At 47.0% G+C, this 19944-nt stretch overlaps 1 protein-coding gene across 1 annotated transcript in view; it reads left to right on the top strand.

Annotated features, from left to right (window-relative positions):
* The window catches only part of Cnksr3 (CNKSR family member 3), a 91225-nt gene that overhangs the window by 41250 nt on the left and 30031 nt on the right, over positions 1–19944 (top strand). Inside the window, exons 2-4 of the mRNA XM_032894769.1 lie at positions 7356–7519; positions 14769–14971; positions 16295–16382. Coding sequence (XP_032750660.1) covers positions 7356–7519; positions 14769–14971; positions 16295–16382 — 455 coding nt within the window. The remainder of the gene's footprint in view (positions 1–7355; positions 7520–14768; positions 14972–16294; positions 16383–19944) is intronic.

The raw sequence follows: 19944 nt of genomic DNA on the forward strand, positions 1-19944 counted from the left end.
CCTCACTAATTTCTGCTTCGAGCACTCCAGGCAGGGATCCGGTGCCTAGAGAACAGTGTCCTGCCTTAGCTTTGCCTCTGGACTGGTGCTCCAATGACTCCCTGTCATTGAGCTGCTTTAATAGCAGCCTGGCCAGCATGCCCTAGGGCCACCACAAGGATCCAGGAGAGCTGTGGGGAGGTCCCCTGGGAACAGAAGCCCTTATTCATTCAGGTTAATTGAACCCTCAGCCTCGGAATTTGGACCATGCAGTTTGATATGATGACTGGGCTGGAAGAGGCTTATCCAGGGGCAGTTTTCCATGGGGTTCCTGAGGGCAGGAGATAGATCTATCTCATGTGGAACTTTCCACTGGATAAGACTGACAGCAAGAAGGAGTGAGGCTGAGGCCCAGGTGGCAGGCTTGTTGCTGGAACCATTATGTCAGTGTGCTTGTCCCTGATGCTGTGAGCTTAAACTTGCTGTGTAGGGGACTGGTGAATGCTCCTTTTATTCAGCCTAAGATGGTCAGCAATGTGTGTGTGTGTGTGTGTGTGTGTGTGTGTGTGTGTGTGTGTGTGTGTGTGTGTGTTGTTGGTCAGGTGGAAGGAGACATTGAATTGCTACCCTGTGAATGTGGTTCTTGTATGCTGATGTGTTTGTACGTGCTGGCTAGATCTCCAGCTTGTGTCTGGTAGCTGTGCCCAGGGAAGGGGTGGGATGGGGAGGGTGCCCTCCCTGCCTTAGAGGGGAGTGTGTGGATCCCCAGCCTTCAGCTCATGCGGCAGAAAGCCTTTCTCCTCCACAGCTAATACCTGTTTCTCTGAAGATGGAACAGATTTATTCATTTGCTAATTATTCTCTCAGCTCTGAGGATGTTTGGACTTTAGGTTTTTGAGTGGTTTCTTCCTTTTCTCCATAGAAGTAAAGGAAATTTGTTCCCTTTTCCTGTCTCTCGGAATCGTTCATTCTTAGACTTGTTGTAGGACTCCTGGCTCCTTGGTGCTTCCAACCCGTTGTTGAGACCTGATGTCTGGTCCTGGTCTGGTCTTCAGAGTAGCTTAAATCCGCAGCTCTCAGGGGACAGGTCAGACCAGAGCTACCACTGGCAGTCTGAACCGCATGCTTACTGATCTGTAAGTGAGGTGCCAGGAGACACACTCAACCTGGATGACAAATCAGGTTCACTTTGAGTCAGCCATGGACAGGGGCACCTCCATTGGGGAGGTGGAACTGCAGCATGGATCCACGACTGTACATATCAGTCAAAACTCGTCAAAATACATATCGGATATGGGAAATTTTACAGTGTGCAAATTATATCTCAGTATGTAACTTCAGGAAGACAAAGGGAGTCTCCTGGAACATGTTCAGAATTTAAAAATTCTCTGTCAGACATATTAAGAGAAGTGAGGATAATTTGGGTCACTTAATTTCAGATAGACTGGCTTGGTCTGTTTTTCTGCCTGGTTGGTGTGTCACCACTGTGAACATGTCACCGCCGGAAGCTTAAGGAGGGGCCTGCGGACTTTTCTCTACAAAGGGCCAGGCTCCCAGGCTCAGTCCGGCCTTGGCACACCCACTCAGCACTGCTGCTGCGCATTAGTATGCAAAGGGAAGCATACCTGTGCCCCCCTGACGGGAGACAGGCCCACACCGGAACTGACCTCAGCAAAGCTGAGTGTGAGCAAGGCTGTGATGGGCACCATTGGTGCTTTTGGGGGAAAGTCATCAGAAATGAGCATTCTCTCAGCCTCAGTTACTGGGTGAGTGGGTAGAAGGTGGGATCGCAGAGAAGTAGCACTATGTTTGCATGGCCTTGGCTGTGAGAAGGATGGGTTTGCTCAGAGGACTTCCGGAGGGTCGTGAAGAGGAAGAGGAGACTGAGTACCTGTCTTCTAGATTCCTGTAGAAACCCAGGCAAGGGCCGAGTGTAGCTGTGGCAGTTCAGAAGGAATGGTGGGGGTGAGGTTGAGTTACCTTCTGTTCCTGCAGCAGAATACCCGAGACAATCAGCTTCAGAAGAGGAAAGCTTTCAGTCGGCTCTCAGTTTTGGGGTTTTGTTCCTTTGCTGGTTGCTTTTAGGCCCTTGGTGTGGCAGCTCATGGTGGTGGGAGCGCATTGGTGTTGATGAGACTGTGTACACATCTCGACAGCTAGAAGGAGCCCAGTATTTCCTTCGTGGGTAAGTCCTGAGTGACTTACCTTCCTCCCCAAGTCACACTCCTAAAGTGTGGGTAGGGACCGAGACGAGACTTACATAGAGGCCTTTGGGGAGCGCTCTCTCTCTCTCTCTCTCTCTCTCTCTCTCTCTCTCTCTCTCTCTCTCTCTCTCTCTCTCTCTCTCTCTTGGGCCGTGTGAATGATGAGGGATGCCTAGCAGGTACAGGTGACTGCAGCGATGGACAGAGAGTGGGGACCTGGGATTGAGACCCAGGGAAGATGGTTTTAAGAATTGAGCCTAGCGTACTTTGTCAACCTCAAGGTCATTAACCCAAACAGGAAGATAAAGTGGCAGTGGGGGCCAGGGGGAGCTAGTGTGTGTGTGTGTGTGTGTGTGTGTGTGTGTGTGTGTGTGTGTGTGCGCGCGCGCTCGTGCATTATCATGAGAGGTGGTTGGTTCTTCACACATATGGGTCATGCTTGCTTTTCCTTAAGCAAGTGACTCTTGTGCACATAGCTCCTATAGGAAGTAGACTTTCAGGGGCTAGAGAGATGTCTCAGCATCTGGGGCTTCCAGTGGACTCAGGTTTGATCCCTAGCATGCACATAGTGGCTAACAACCGTCTGTAGCCCAATCCCATGGAGTCTGATGCCTCTTCTGACCCTGAGGTGACCAGGCACACACATGGTGCACATACATGTATATAGTCAAAACACCATGACATATAAAAAGTAATGCAAGTCTGAAAAAAATTGAAACCATTTGTTTCTACAAGTAATATAGCGAGTGCTACACTACTAGGCACATGGTGTTCTTTAAGAAAGAAACATTTTTAAAACCAGAAAACCTTTATATTGGTTACTTTTCTGTTGGCTGTGCTAAAGCCTTCAGCCAAGGCAGCTTACAGGAGGCTTGTGGTTCCAGAGGGTGAGAGTTCGCATATCAGGGTCACAGCAGGAGTGAAAACTGGAGCGGGAAGCCAAGTGCTCACATCTTGAACTGCAAGTAGGAAGCAGAGAGAGCGAACTAGAAATGGCATGAGCCTTTAAACTCTCAAAGACAGCCTCCACTGATACTCTTCCTCCAAGAAGACCATACCTCCAGCCCTTTCAAACAGTTCCACCAGCTGGGCACAGACATTCAAAGTCCCAGAACTTTGGGGGTTGTTTATCATTTAGACCATCACGTGTATATGTGTGTGCATTTGTATGTGTGCACATGTGTGTACCATGGGAACCAGAAGACAACCTGTTCTAATCAGTTCTCTCCTGTTACTCTCTGTGTCCTGGGGTTTGAACCCACATCCTAAGGCTCGACGGCAGGTGCCTCTGTCAACTGAGCCGTCCTGCCAGCCTGGTTTTGATGTTTTTAATAGCTTGCCTTATATTATCTCTGATGTATAGCCACGACTTTAAGAATCTCGCTAGGACTTGGTGTGACAAAACTTGTGTTAAAAGTAAATAACAAACATTATAATGGGCCAGAACCAGCCATTTGGACTTCAGCATTCTTCTTTCTCAGTATAGGGTGCTCGTTGGGTCCCTACACTTTCAAGCACATAAGAATCTGAGAAACCCAGTGAGCTTACCAGAGTTGGGTCACATTAGTAAACTGAAATTCTTCCTGATTTTTTTTTTTGGGGGGGGGGTCATGACATATAAGTAAAGTTTTTACATTTTCTTTAATTTGTTACGTGGAAAAACCTAGTCTTCCCTGCAGACTGGGAAATAGAATTTAAGTTCTTGGTTGCTAAGGGCCCACCCCTTTCCCTGCCCCTTGCACTGCAGACCACCACCACCAAGAGGCTAGGTAATCATACATCTCTTATAAGTTCCTCAAAGACTAGATTGACAGTAGGTACACTTGTGAGCAGAGCAGCAGAATGGCTTGCAGCAGGCCCCAAAGCTGTTAGAGTGGTTTACTCATGTCTGAGCCCCCTCTACTGTGGGGCTGTGTAATAGTTTAAATTAGCTGTTTGTGAATGCCTAATTGTATTCTAAACAATAGGATCAATGAACAACAGTGCACTGGGATAATACAGCTCTGTGGCAGTGCTGTTTAAGAGACAGCCATTCAGTGTCTATGCTACCTTACAGGAAAGAGTGTGAACCACACTAGGGTATGTCCTTACAATGCTTGCACTCGATAATCCAGCTTCTCCAAGCTCCTGGTGACTTGAGCTCAGACTGCTTACGCACCTTAGAAACCTCAAGGCTATGCTCAATGTTCTGTTATCTTCAGTTGTCAGTTTCTGACTGTTGTAACCTGTGCTCTAGAATGTTCATTAAAACCCATTTAGGCTTTTCTAGGCCCCAAGTGCTTCCTTAGCGTCCTAGTTCTGCTTCTGACACCCTGTTTCCTCTGTTTTTTGTGGAAATTCAAGCAGGACTCTGGTCTTTTTCCTTACTTCTTACCTTACTGGGTGCTGTTTACCCAGTAGCCATGGTATATAGTTTGTTCAGTGTAAAAAAAATTTTTAAGAGAGGTTTTAATGTATCCCACCTGGCTTCAAACTTACTGCATAGCGGAGGCTGGCACTGAACATCTACCTTCTTGCTTATCCATCGGTTGAGTTGGGGGGTGCAGGTGTGCTTTACCATGCCTGGTTTTATGTGGTGCTAGGGATGGAACCCCAACCTATGTGTGTTAGCCAAACACTGTAGCATCCAGGTCACACACCCAGCCCTTTGCTGTGAGTTTAATGGTAGAACTGATTCTATCGCACAAACTAACGTGAGCCAGTCTGTTAGCACTGTGCCTGAACTTTGAGTAGTGATCTTTCCTGGCACCACGAGCAACATCTGTATGAGGGGAAAGGTTATACGTGTGGATGAGTGTGGACTAGGACAGCTAGCTAGCTCTGTGTGCTTTGCCTCCAGCTCTCCTGTCAGAGAAGTCAGCGATTGTGAGGCTGACTGGACACATTTATAGCTTCACCCTGGCCACAGCATGGCCCCTCTCCTTGGCTTACAGATGGCCACCTTTTCCCGTGTTCTCAGCTCTATTTGCCTTGCAAGGACAGGGGTTGAAAGTGTGCCAGCAACTTCACTGGAGCCTCTCTAAATATATTCTGCGGTCTTGGGAGTTAGGCTGTCTGTCGGTATTCCAGTTTTAGTTGGACACTGTTCAGTCTCGAGAAGGTTAAAGGGTGATGTAATTGTCATCAACTTTTATGGCGAATGAAACATCCTTTTAAAGTTTAGGAGTAGGCTAGGGGAGGCCGCATCTTGGAGGAGAGGAGAGTGCTGGGTTTGCTCATGACAAGGCTTAGAGATGTCTACATTTTAGGGCGGTTTGTCTTCGCTTCCTCCATTTTTGATCATTGAGAACTGAAGGTCCTATGGACTGCTAAGGGTCTGCGGTTGGACATTAGTTGGTAGGCCAGGATTGGGGTGACCTTTGACCCCAGTTGGGGCATCTATCTCCATACGTGCAGGTGCTCTTAACTTCTACTGTCTGACTAATTTGTGTGCCACAGACAGCACTCAAGGATGTTGGGAGTGGGTTGGGTTTGCACCAGTGTCTGCAGCATCCTGCTGTGACTAGGCCCCTCTTGTATAGATATCTGCTTAGTTAGGGTTTTACTGCTGTGAACAGACACCATGACCAAGGCAACTCTTATAAGGACAGCATTTAATTGGGGCTGGCTTACAGGTTCAGAGGTTCAGTCCAGTATCATCTTGGTGGGAACATGCCAATGTCCAGGCAGGCATGGCACAGGAGGAGCTGAGAGTTCAATATCTTCATCTGAAGGCTGCTAGAAGACTGGTTCCAGGGAGCTAGGACAAGGGTCTCAAAGCCTTTGCCCACAATGACACACTTCTTCCAACAAGGCCACACCTCCTAATAGTGCCACTCCCCTGGCCAAGCATGTTCAAACCATCACAGCTGCTTGTAAGTTTCAGAACCCTTGTTCTCTTCTGAGTGTCCTGTCAGGAGGACGGTGGCGGAAGTTTGTGAGGCAGAGACAGAGTTTATCTTCCATGTCGGATTTTAATATCTATGGGCTTGAGCATTGCCAAAAGTAAATGAAGCAATTTATATATACCTTTTCCAACTTTGAGAGCTACCCACTCGCATGACACAGGTTTTAAAAAGGTCGAATGAGATACATACATATGCTTGCAAGAATGTCTGTGTGTCTGCACACATGTGTTCATCTACGTGTATCTGTGTTGGGCTCAGGGATGTTTTCCACAGGCTTTGATCAGTTATATTGAATGCTTGTCCTTCATGTAGAGATTGAAGTTGTATTAATAGTGTCTCTTTGCACCTCATATAAATATAGTCTTTTGAAATACTAAGACAACTTCTTCCTAAGATCAAACAGATTAATTGCTTGGGAGTAATATTTTTCCCCCATAATCACATGATAAGAAGTTGGCCTGGGAGTTCCGTGTTCAGGAGTAAAGATTCCCAGGGCTGCTGAGTCGCCTTACTTTAGCCACTTTATTAACTTTAAGATGAGACATTATTTGAGTAGTGTTTGACCTGGAAAAATCCCTGGTGCTGGGGCCGGTGTCTTGTCCCTTAAAGTCTGTGTTCACCACAAAATTCCCAGTTACAGTGGACAGACACGCAATACAAACAGGCTTAAGCTAGACAGGGAATTTGTTTCAATTTTTGGGATAGAAGGCTCTCAGAGCATTTTCCCTTTCTTTCTCAAAGGAGTTTATTCTCAGAAAACTGACCAAAGGAGTGCTGCCCCACCACCAGGGTCGTGTCCTGTGACTTCTGACTGGGTTCTGTCTTCTCGTATCTGCATATCATGTATCAAGGAAGATCATGATTGGCTCGGCTTAAGTCACTTGATTGTTACTGGGGTATTGTTGCCAGGCGGGCTATGTATCAGTCACAGTTGCCAGCATCTTGATTGGCAGGCCTATTGGGAGAGGAGTGCTGTCCCGGGAGGGGAGTTGGTTAGAAATCAGATAGCTTGTATTTAATACAGATACACATGCTTCAAGTCTGTGGGGGTTGGTGTTTACCCTTTTTGTTGTCCGGAAATGGGAAGTGTCTATCCTAAAGCCATGCTGGGCTGGATCCACTTGAGAATTTGCAGTGCCCATGTCCAACCTGTTCGAGATAAGATGTCACAGGGAAGGGAGGGGCCCGTCGGTCGGAACACATGTCCGACAGTTGCTAAGACTGATTTAACGTGGGCTCTGGGCCACCATGGCAATAACGGGCTTTTCATGTTTTCTTTTCCTAGGGTTGGATGACTGCCTGCAGCCGTACGTCCACAAGTTTGAGCGGGAGAAGATAGATGGGGAGCAGTTGCTAAAGATCTCCCACCAGGATCTCGAGGAACTGGGGGTCACGCGGATCGGACACCAAGAGCTGGTGTTGGAGGCTGTGGACCTTCTCTGCGCACTGGTTAGTCTGGGAGAAGGGGAGCTGCTCTGTGGTGACTCTCCAGTCCTCTTGGGCTCAGCCCATCCTCACATTCTTAAGAGGATGCAAAGGAGTACCGGCAAAAATCAGAGGAGGAAACAAAGCAGCTTCTAGAGGAAAGGCTAGCAAACGAGGAGCCGTGAGCTTAGACTGGCACACTTTTATGCACATATGCATGCGTATGTGTGAGTGCTCGATTAAGTGTTAAATGCACATGCGTGTGTATGTGTCAGGGCTGAAGGACAATTTTGAGTGTTACCCATGGAAATACTGTCCACCTTTGAGACGGTCTTTCTCGTCGGCCTCCAGCTCACCAGTTAAGAGTAGATTATCTGACCAGTAAGCCCCAGGGATCCTCCTGGCCCCACCTCTCAAATCCCTGGAATCCAGGTTTGTGGCATTGGGCCTGGCATTTTTATCTGTGTGCTGGGCATTGATCTTAGGGCCTCACACGTACAGTAAGGTGAGTATCTTACCAACTGTTTGAGCAATCTTCCCCAAACCCTTTCTTTTCCCCTTGAATGAATGCACTTAAAAATCAGCACGCAAGGTATTTGTAACACAGTGTTTTTAAACAAAGTGCATTTGAGTAGGTTCTGCTCCCTTCTCTCTCCTCCATCCTTGCCTCCCATCCTCTTCAATCCCACCTCAGGCTCTTTTCCTCTTCATTGGCACATTTATCTCTTTGTTTACCCGCGCTTCCCTAGCATCTATCTTTATCCTGGTCTTCATTCTAGCGCCTTAGCCTTCATCCACGTTTACACCCGCTCACATAAACATCACACCCCCGTCAGTTAATAAAGTTTTATTAGAACCCAGTGTGCGTAGTCATGGATGCATGTATTATCCGAGGCTGCCTTTGTGCTGCAGGAACAGAACAGAGCCTCTCTAACAGAGACCACGTGTCCCTCCAAAACCCAAAGTGTTTACTGTCTCATGTACAGAGAAGTGTGGTCTGTTACCAAAAAACCGTGTCTGTGTTAGGCTTATTTTCGGTCTTTTGTAAAGCACAGAATGATGGGGACAGCTGTTAATGAGGATGCCGTTTTCAAAGTCGAAACGAGAAATGCTAAATGTTCACGTCTGTTTCTGTTACTATAAGAGGCACCGTGAGTTTCACAGATACTCTGTTTAAATAACCGGTGTTTGTGCTCGACACGACCAACCAAAGAAATGGCAGCTGGATGGGCAGGAATGTGAACTTTGCTCCAGAGCTTCGGTGTACAGGGTGGGTGTGTGAACCCTGCCCAAGTCCTGTGTGGCTGTACCTGTGGTTCCTAGGCAATCCATTCAGCTGTGGCGTAAAAACACCCATAAAGGCATTTGTTTACAAACCGGCTGGCATGGGTGAGGCTCAGGTCCCTTGTCATGGTGCCATGCTTAGGAAATGTTCACTTAACTGTCGGGCTTGGGTGCCCTCCCCCTCCCCAGCATTCAGGCCGGGTTAGTAATACTCTGAAGCTGAGCCAAGTGGGATATACAATTACATCACCCAGCACGGTGGGAATGGAGGTGGCGTGGTGATGTCGCCCCTGCTGGTCTGCGTTCCACCGATTATATAATACTCCCTGCAGTGTGAGTGTCCTTTTTTCCTTAAAATGGATAGAGCCTTGTCTTCTGCTCTGAGATGCTCCGCTCTTGTTTAGGAGAGTAATGGGGAAATTATTTGTGGTTGATAAACGAGCTGTCACAAGGGAGACGCAGTGGCCAAGTGGTCTGCGTGCTGGCCTGGGAGACAGGATTTTTGGATCCTAATCTTGGCTCCGCTCCAGGCTACTCCTCCTGTGATCCCCGGGGGAATGTGGTGTCTGTTCCCCTCATCTGTACGCTAACTGTCACCGTCGGTGCGGCCGTGGACTCGTGGGTGTTCTGCATTGCTGGGGATATGCCCAAGCATCCTGTTTATTATTAAAACTGTCTGCTCTTCAGAGCCAAACATGCTTGGGTTTACTTCTGTTACGCTTTCTGGGAAACACAGCTTTGCAGTCTTTGCTGCTAGAATGTTCTGCGCATTGTGTCTGTCTTTTCGGTTGCTGTATACTTTAAGGACAAGAAAACTGCTTTGTGCGTCCGGGGGTTGGGGGAGGAGAAATAGCAGCGGCCCCGTGGACAGTCTCTCTGCGCTTTCCTTTTTGCTGCCTCTGAAAGCGTTGCACCAAAGTGAACAAAGCTGGACCCATGCCAGAACTAAAGCCGTGTTTCATCCCCTACAATTTCCTACTAATTTCCTCTGTAGACCAGGCTCTGACCTCAGTCTCACGGGGGCTACTCTGAACAGCAGTGTACCTTGTCTGCATTGCCGGGGGAAGAGGCTGCAAGTGAATGGTTGTCTGGGTGGGAGAGAGTCTAATATGGTTTTATTAAGTAACTTTAGTCTTCATATAATCTGTAAAATGGTGCTACTTTCATCCGCTGCCCTGTGCACGTTTGGATGGTTACGTGGGTGAGTGTCTTGCATTGAATAATTTGCTTGCTGGTCAGTTAAAGTGGAGCTGTAGTTTGGCCCTGGTTCTGTACAGAGGTTTCTAGGTAAACTAGTTTTAGTGGCTGATTTTTTTTTTTTTTTTTTGATGGGCAGGAAGTGAACAGAATTTGGATTAAGAAAGGATGTAGGGTTAAGAAATCACTGGAGAGTTTTGGAACAATGATAAGGACAGATAGAATGGAGAAGGACCTAAACAGAGAGAGGGAGTCTATAAATAACTGGTGAATTATAGTTAGATAATAGTTAGATACCATCCCAAGTTCAAGCCGCCTCCCCCTTCCCCCACTTGCAGGGGCAGAGGGTGACTGACACACACCATAGCTGCCCTGTTCTCATGAGGGAGCTTTTGCCACATCTGACTGCTCATGGGAGGACTAACTACAATTAAATAGAAGTCAGCTTTTCGTTGTGCTAGCTTTATCACAAGTACTAAGTAGCTGTGGGTGTCAGTGGCCGCCATATTGGAGCACAGGACTGCCGATGTTCTGTTGGACAGCATTGGCCAGAAACATTCAGTGGGCAATGAGAAACATCATGGAGACCCATGTTCTTTGCAAAGCGGGTGGAGCTCTGGTTTCTTGAAGATGGAGGTGGAAGATAGGTGTCTCTAAGGTTCATGGAGGATGAGGTGTGAACAGGGTTAGAGTTGTACCAGTGTTGAGTGATGCCACCCCAAGCTTGTAGTTCAGGGAAATGGCTGTATGGACCAGCATAGTATGTCTGCATTGTATCCCTCTCAGGCCGTTCATTGGTCATCATTTACCTGTGAATCGTCATTCAAAAAAATCTCTCTCTGGTGGAGAGATGTTAGGCAGCGGGGAGTCTTTGCTGGTCATTTTTATTTGACTCGATCTTGCTGCGACTGATAATGTACAGAAAACTATAAGTGACATATTTCTTGGGTTGCCATGCAGTAATGGAGGCAGTGGGTTTACCTTGATTCCATGTTACTTGGTCACACATATTAGAGCATGATCAGAGCTTGAAGCACCGTAGAGAAGAAGAGGCAAGGCTGTGTGTGGTACCTTTAAAGTATGTTTAAGCTCAGTGTCTAGAAGCCTAGTGATCTTACCTCTTTCCTTCATTTCTGGCCAGTTGAGAAAGCCCCCAGCTCCTCACCCAGACCTGGAGAGGGTTGGTGATGACTAGGTCCTAACAAAGTCACACCAAGGCAGAAGGAGCCGGAGAGGGCTTTTAGAGCTGTATTTCATTTTTTAGTTTCTCCTCCTCTTTCTCCTCCTCTTGCTCCTCTTCTGCTGAACACTCTGACACTGAGGTACCTTAGCTCAGTTTGAATCCTCATGGCACCTTGTGAAGAGCAGCTTGTGAAGGAGACAGGTTCTAGGAGAAAGACTCATGAGAACAACCATCAGATCTCCTCTGAGAAAGTGTTCCTTTTCCATTTGGTTGTGGCCCTGAAAGCCCCACATTTCCTGATGTCCCAGCCACACTAGGACTCTTCCCAGCTAATTCATGTCTTGTTCTCTGTTTTGAAGTAGAGACAAATGGGAGGGGACGTCTCCCCACTCCCAGCTTTAAAATTATGCTCAAGTGTACATATACCTCATCTTTCTAGTTTTGTAGTTTATTTAGAGGGGAAAGAAACCAACCAGAACAAACCCAGCCGAAAAAGAAAAGAACCAGTTGTAAAATAAGCCTTTTCCCCTTTGTTTTTATTTAAAGCCAGTTAGTGTCTTCTGCAACAGTAAGATGTATTCTAATTTCCACTGTGCCCTGGAAGTAAGTGTCATATAGGAACAGAAATTCCAAGTCTTCCTGGTAATGTTGGCTGTCGAACACTGGCCTCCCCTGCTTTTAGTGAATGTCCATAGATGTCGGCACCTGGGTAATTGGCAGAGTGAGGGAACGTTCCCTGGCATCCTGGGCACAGGCTTTCCCTTCCAAACACTCTGTGTCCAGTAGACGCCTTACCCATCACTTGTGAGGTTTTGATATTAAAAGTGATGGTGGGAACATATCCTTATTTCTTCTTCTCTGCTGAATGAAGATATTCTATTTTAGACTTTAGGGGAAAAAACGTCAGTGGCAGGGAAAAAAGTGAATACAAGATTTAGATCGAATATTGATGTTAGTACAGGAAATAATTTTAAGTTTATACAAACTTTAAAAGCTGCTGAGCTAGCTCTTCTTTAACGTTTTAAAACGTTATTTTCAATCTGTGTGTTTGGGTGTTTTGTCTGCATATGTGCCCAGTGTCTGCAGGGGATAGAAGAGGGCCTTGGATTGCCTGGGAAGGAAGTCGTGATGGCTGTGAGCAGAGAATAGAACATGGGTCCGCTGAAGAGCAGCCTTAACCACCAAGTGATTTCTCCAGCTCCGAAAAGTTTTTTTTTTTAAATTTTTTTTTAACTAGAAGCATTATACATTTAAACCTCCCATGAAGTCTGTTTAGAGTCATCTTCACTAAAGCCAAAGCCCTGTGTTGTTACTAACCTATCATTTCTTAGTGAAAGAGAAAGTTATTGCAAACTCTTGAATGTGTGTATACTGTAGATGTATATTGATTGTGCATGTTTGCTGTGGATGTGTAGACTGTGCATGTGTGTTGTGGATGTGTAGACTGTGCATGTGTGCTGTGGATGTGTAGACTGTGCATGTTTGCTGTGGATGTGTAGACTGTGCATGTTTGCTGTGGATGTGTAGACTGTGCATGTTTGCTGTGGATGTGTAGACTGTGCATGTGTGCTGTGGATGTGTAGACTGTGCATGTTTGCTGTGGATGTGTAGACTGTGCATGTGTGCTGTGGATGTGTAGACTGTGCATGTTTGCTGTGGATGTGTAGACTGTGCATGTTTGCTGTGGATGTGTAGACTGTGCATGTTGCTGTGGATGTGTAGACTGTGCATGTTTGCTGTGGATGTGTAGACTGTGCATGTGTGCTGTGGATGTGTAGACTGTGCATGTGTGTTGTGGATGTGTAGACTGTGCATGTTTGCTGTAGAAGTGTAGACTGTGCAGGTTTGCCCCTCTCTGTCCCTGACAGGGGTGGCTGGGGTCGTTCAGACATGTCCTGATGCTCCAGAAGAGCTAGGTCCATGACTAGAGAACATCCATGAATTAAGCTTCTTCGGTTTGCACTGGGTCTGCCAGCTCTTCCTCATTCTTCTGTTTCTTTGGTTTTTGAGATGCAGCATGTAGTCCTACTTCACTTCAAACTATCCATGCTCCTGCCTCAGCTTCCTAGTTGCTGGGTGAAGTGTGTGTACCCACACACCTGGTCAGTTTGTCTTACTCTTGTCTGCTGTCCATCCATCCTATGTTCATCTCGTGTCTTGGCTTTCCCCTGGGTTGTGTGTTGGGAAGTGGACGGACTCGGCATGCTGAGCCAGAGGTTGAATCCCAGCCTGTCTTTGGTCACCCGTGTAGTCAGGTGTCACCATTCTTGGGCCTGAGTCTCTTCAGCAGTTAAAGCGTAATGCAGGCGGAGCCTCTGTCTTCTGAGGACGGGAGACCTGTGAAACATTTGGAATGTCGGCGCGAGATGCTCATCTCATCTTCTCTAAGGTCACGGTCAAGGCACAGACACTCTAGCAATACAATATGTGATTGCCTCCCTGTATAGAAATCAAAGATGAATAATTTTACGTTTATAATTGAGTACCATCCACAAGATATGTTATATGCATGCAGATATTCCAAAATCTGAAACCATCCAGAATCTAAAACATTCGGATAAGAGACACTCAGTGTGCTGGCTAGCTTTGTGTCAGTTTGATATTAGCTAGAGTCCTTTGGGATCAGGGAAACCGCTATTGAGAAAATATCCCTTCCAGATTGACCTGTGGGCAGAGCCTGTGGTGCAGTTCCTTGGTTGATGATTCACTGGAGGGTGCAGCCCACTGTGGGTGGGACCACCCCTGGGCTGGTGCTGAGCAGGCCATGATAAGCAGCACCCTCCAAGGCGGCTGAGTCAGCTCCTGCCTCCAGGCTCCTGCCGTGATTTCCTGAAATTGATGTTTCTAACGCAGGCCTGCTTGTAAGCTGAACATGGCTCAGAGAGCACAGATTAAATTGTGGGTGAGCAGATAGAGTTGCCGTTTCTCCTTCCCTTTCTGTTGGAAATCCATCTCTTCATCACCTGCGGTGCTGTGGTGAGCGCCACACAGACAACCCTGGCTTGGCCTGTGGTCCAGATGGGGCACAAATAGGTGTCAGGCTGGAGAGTAACCAGAGGCACTATACTTATCCCAGGGAACACATGCAGTGGTATGTTCAGGAGACATTGTTAGTTGTCGGATCTGGGGAGTGAGCTTCTGATGTCTGATATGTGCGTGTGCATGTGCATGTGCATGTATATGTGTGTGTGTGTGGGTGTGTACGCGCAAGTGTGTCTGTGTATGCACACACATGTACTTGCTAGCATCCTGCTGCTCAGGAGAGCTTTCCTCACAAGGGTAACCCTACCACCTATCAGTTAGACAAAGTTTGCTCTGGACTGAGTGGTCAGGAGTCCTGGCCCAACGAGGTCATCTGCCCAGGCCTGAGGGATAGGGATGGACTCTCTTTCCTTGATCTACCTGAAGAGCATTTCACAATAAGGGGCTGGGGAGAACACAGCCCCATGAGACAGGAGGAGGCTAAGGGAGAGCAGAGTACAGGCCAGAGTGTGGGAAGGTTGGTGGGGTGGGTGGGGTGACTTACTCCAGCTACTCAGGGTCTCCCAGGTCATTTTGAGACGTTGTTGATAGTTTCGAATTTTTCTCTCTTGAATCTGTTTACTGCAGAATTACGGCCTTGAAACTGATAACATGAAGAACTTGGTTCTGAAGCTGCGGGCATCCTCCCACAATCTGCAGAATTACATAAGTAGCCGGCGGAAGAGCCCGGCCTATGATGGGAACACGTCCCGCAAGCCCCCCAATGAGTTCCTGACTTCTGTGGTGGAGCTCATTGGTGCTGCCAAGGCCCTGCTGGCTTGGCTGGATCGGTAAGCTGTGCTTTAATGCAGCCTGGGGCAGGGCACACGGAGGGCCTGGGTCACTCAGCAGCCTCAACCTTGCCTCAGGAAGAGAAGCCATTGTCCCTGGGTCTCCCTCTCCCTGGAATTCAGGGGTCATGGGTCAGAGGTAGATATTAGGGTGCCTTGGAAGGTCAGCAACAGGAACAAATGAGCGCTAGGTCAGAGGCAGTGGAACTGAGCTAAAGGTTACTTTACTGAGATAAAGCATTAGCGCTGGAGTGTGGGGATGGCATGGAGCAGTTAGTGGACCCGGCTTGACTCACTTCAGTTCAGCGTCTTGTCTTTTTCCATTCTGATTCTTGGTTTGTTTGTTTGTTTGTTTATTTTATTTTTTTTAAAGATTTATTTTTATTATATGTAAGTACACTGTAGCTGTCTTCAGATACACCAGAAGAGGGTATCGGATCTCATTACAGATGGTTGTTAAGCCACCATGTGGTTGCTGGAAATTGAACTCAGGACCTCTGGAAGAGCAGTCAGGGTTCTTAACCACTGAGCCATCTCTCCAGCCCCCTGTTTGTTTATTTTTAAAGTAGAATATTTTTATTAATTTTTTGAGACTTTCATACAATGTTTCTTATTCCTATTCAACCTCCCTCCTCCTCACAACTCCTCCTGGATCCACTCTCCTCCCCTTGTGCCCTCTTCCCCAGTTTTCCCTGAGCCTTGGCTGTAGGTGTTGTGTTGTAAATGTTTCACCCGGGGGCAGGTACCCCATGACAAGTTGATCTCTGCGTGTTGACCAGTTTGTTTTCTGTAATGATCTCAGTCTACTGTTAAAGAAACTTTTTTGGTGAGGGGTAAGAGATACATGTATCTGTGAGTTTAAGGACAGGATTAAGAACTCAGTTAGACATTACACTGGTTTAGGAAACTGCAGTTGGGGGCTCTCCTGGATTCCGTGGCCTCAGCAGTCACAGGAAGTTGGCTAAATTTACAGGCGTGAAATCATTATTGAGCAGGCCTTAAGTGCAATTAGACAGCTGCTAGTGCTGCTGGGATCTTTCAGAATAGCTCACCATGATGGTTCTTGCTGCAGTTCATAGGTAATACAACTGGACAGTTTACCGGTTGCTTTTCTGCCTTGGCAATTTGCACGGCCTCTTTGGATGCTGTAAGAAGAGCAGGTCCTCGGGTCAGATTTCTGTATTATATGTTCAGAAGAAGATGCACAATGCAAGAAAACCTAAGCCTGCAGTGTAGCCATGCATTACAGTGTTGGGGTGGGACTCTGGGGGCGGGATGTCTCCTCTCCATCCCTCATTAAAGAGAGTTCTTGTTCCTTCCCAGGGCTCCATTCACAGGGATCACGGATCTGTCGGTGACAAAGAACAAAATCATCCAACTGTGCCTAGACCTGACCACAGCAGTCCAGAAGGTCGGTAACGTGTCATCACTGGCTTCTAGAACGTTCTCCTCATGTTTCTTCTTTTTCCAAGGGGTTCCCATATAGGTACAAAGTGTTCAATCCTCCCCTCCCATCAGAGTTTGATGCTTCTGTGAGAAATGACCAGCAGCCTCAGGCTCACAAATGACTGTCTTATACTCACAGATGCTTCTGTATCTCTTTGAAAAGAAACTGGAATTGTGGAATAACCAAGTCCCACTGTCTTCGTGTTCTGAGTGCTTTGCTATGCTTTGCTGATTCTGACTTCATTTGACCTCAGTTGTTGGGGTTAGAGGTCAGGATGGGACAGCTCATGCGGCTGTAACAAATAACCCCAAACCTGTAACAAATAACCCCAAACCGGAGCAGTTTATTTACATGTAAATGGATATGCCCCTGGGAGATGAGCTCTGGTTCTTCTTACCTCCAACAATCAGCATCCTGCTTAGACTGTCCCTCTGTCCCCCAGCAGAGAGACACCGCCTTGGTGGTTCTTACGCTCTGGTATTGAACTGATGTGTCAGTTCCCCCATGCCTTTCAGTGAGACATGGATGTTTTCACCTGTAAAGTTTTGTGTTACTTTGTAATTTGTCTAGCTTCTATGGTATTAACTAAAAAATAGGATTATGAGTGCTAAGACCAATTGCAGTCCTGTTACTTGGCATATATAGCAGATTCTTAAAAATCATTTTTGGATTGAATTATGAATATATAAGGAGGAGATTTTTCTCTTTTCTATCTATTTGGTTTTTTTTTTTTTTTAAAGATTTATTTATTATAGATGAGTACACTGTAGCTGTCCTCAGATGTGCCAGAAGAGAGCATCAGATCTCATTACAGATGGTTGTGAGCCATCATGTGGTTGCTGGGATTTGAACTCAGGACCTCTGGAAGAGCAGTCAGTGCTCTTAACCGCTGAGCCATCTCTCCAGCCCCCTATCTATTTGGTTTTAAAGATTATCTTTTTTCTTTTTCTCCGTCCCCTGTGTGTATGTATATCTCTGTGGATGTTTGTGTATGTACATGTCAGTGCACATGAGTACGGATGTGCAGAGTCTAGAGCAACAGATCCTTCACAGCGGGAGTTAAAGGTGCTTCTGAAGCTCCCATTTGGATACTGGGAATCGGACTTGGGTCTCTGATATTAGCTCCTAGCTACTGAGCCGTATCCCGGTCTCTCCTTGTGATTTTAAACTCTGTGATGTGATGATTGTTTCTATGGTTGATCTGATAAAAACAAAAAGTCCTTCCCTTATTCCTGACTGCAGCAACAGAGGCAGAGGTGTGTGTGTGTGTGTGTGTGTGTGTGTGTGTCCCCGTCCGTCCATCCCTCTGTAAAACAGAATAGAGTGTGGCTTCGTTTGTGCCAGTTCTTTGAGATCCAGTCGTGAGCAGCCACCGAGTTTGAAGCACATTTGATCTGCCAGAGGTGCCCAGAGGCACTGAAGGGATCTGGTTTTATGACGTATGAGGTCATCTTGATGGAAAGAGTCTGACATCAGCTGTGATACATGAGTGTCTGAGACCATGGTGGAAGGGTGCTCTCCCTTCCAGTTCCCTCCCCTTACTGTCCTGGTTGCTTGTTTGGGTTTATAACTGAGTTTATTCGCAGTCCATTACATCCAAGTGTAAGAGGTGAATGGTGAAATTAGCAAATGGGCCTCAGTGGTGACTTGTGTGCCCTGTGATGGGTCCTAGTTGGTGAGCCTGACTTGGACACTGGAGGGAAGGTGTCAGGGCAGAGGCAGAGGCAGATGCAGGGCAGGTGAGGAGGCAGATGTGGGGGTGGGGTGGGGTGGGTGGGAGATACATTGCTGTTTGTTTTTATAGAAGAGTAGCTTTGTCTGAGCAGGTTAATCTTGGCTTCATAGTCATTCAGACAGTTCCTTCAATAAACATTTACTTGACTTCTGTGCTTGCCACTGTCCTAGCACCAGGGTGCCAGAGCAAATATATCTGTGTCTCAGTGGACTTGGTGTGTGGGGTCAGAAGTAAGAAGCGAGGCCAGAGAGCAGAGTACCTGTGTGTGAAGTTAGCCAGCTGAGGAGGGATGGGCGCGGGAGGGAGGGGCCAGAGGGTTGACATCTGTGGCTGCAGGAAGCCCCCTCAAGAAGATAGCATTGGAATAGCTGATCTGTGAAGCTGTGCTCACCTGGCAGAATGGGCCTGTTGCAGGACCTCAGTTTGGAGCATGTTTTGTAGAGAGTGTTTGAACACTGCACTGGTGATCGGGAGACTGTAGCCAGCCCCCTTCCACTTGGGAGGCCCAGGCCCAGTGTGGTTGCGTCTTCGGCAGAGTGTCCTTCCTACTGTTGTCTCATGGCACATGGCACATGACGGACGGTGATTTCCGAAGAGCGTTTCAGTGGGGAGATAGGCAGCTGTCACCACAGGTCAGCCCCGGGGCCCTGGACATCTCATTTAACAGTCATGAGCCTTCACTTTCTTATCTGTAAGATGAGAACACCAGCGTTCACCTTATCAGATGGCTGGGTAGAATTTCTAAGGTTCCCCTCCCCAACCCCACCTTTGAGTAAGAAAGGCAGTGTAGAAAACGTGACGTGAGATGGCAGGTGCATGATGCAGCCTTTAATCCCAGTACGTGAGAGGCAGAGGCAGGCAGATTTGTGAATTAGAGGTCAACTTAACCTACATTGTGCATTTCAGGACAGCCAGGGCTACATAGGAGCACCCCCTCCCCTTTTAAGATGTGAAGAAAAATGACGATTAAAAATGTTAAATGATCATATGTGCCTGTGTATGTACATACATACATGCATACATACATATGTGCGTGCGTGTGCGCACACACACACACACACACACACACACACACACACAAATAGAATAAGATGTCCATAAACCTGTATGTAAAGGAAGATGTAAATATAGCTGGTAATATCCTGGCAGGGAAAGAGGTAGACACAGAATGGAGGAGTGGGTGGGGTAGGGGTGGGGCTAAGGCAAAAGAAAGAGTGGGAAGCAAGGAGGGCAAGATGGGAGGGAGGGAGGGAGGCGGGAGAAAGAGAGGTTTAATTTACAAAGTCATACATGTAAGATACACTTACACATGTCATAATTAGGTATAATATGAACAGGTGTGATTTCTTTTTTGTATGTTTGTGTGTGGTGCTGAGACTAGAGAGGGCTTCTTCGCGCACAGGTGGCAAGTGCTTACCTACATAGCAAGTGCACTGAGCTGCACCAAGCAAAGTACAGGGAGTTTTAAAAACCGTATCTGCCTCAAAGGCTGCTCTGCAGGTGGGCGTGATATAGCACAAAAGCACAGCACGGGCTCAGAATGTGCTAAAGGGGGGATAGAGATCTTGGGTTTTGGATATTTTGGGGAAATAGTGTTTTCCTGAGTCAGACTAGATGAGTTAAAGAGAAATAAAGAAATTAAAGAAATATATATGCTGGCCCTACTTTCTGGAACTTAGTTCTAATTTGAACAGATTTTCGTAACTTTGAGTTCATACATCTATATATGTGTGAATAAATATGTGTGTGTACACACACACATACATACACACACACATATACTTTTTTAAG

This window comes from Rattus rattus, chromosome 2, assembly GCF_011064425.1.
Source record: "Rattus rattus isolate New Zealand chromosome 2, Rrattus_CSIRO_v1, whole genome shotgun sequence".
In the NCBI taxonomy this organism is placed as follows: domain Eukaryota; kingdom Metazoa; phylum Chordata; class Mammalia; order Rodentia; family Muridae; genus Rattus; species Rattus rattus.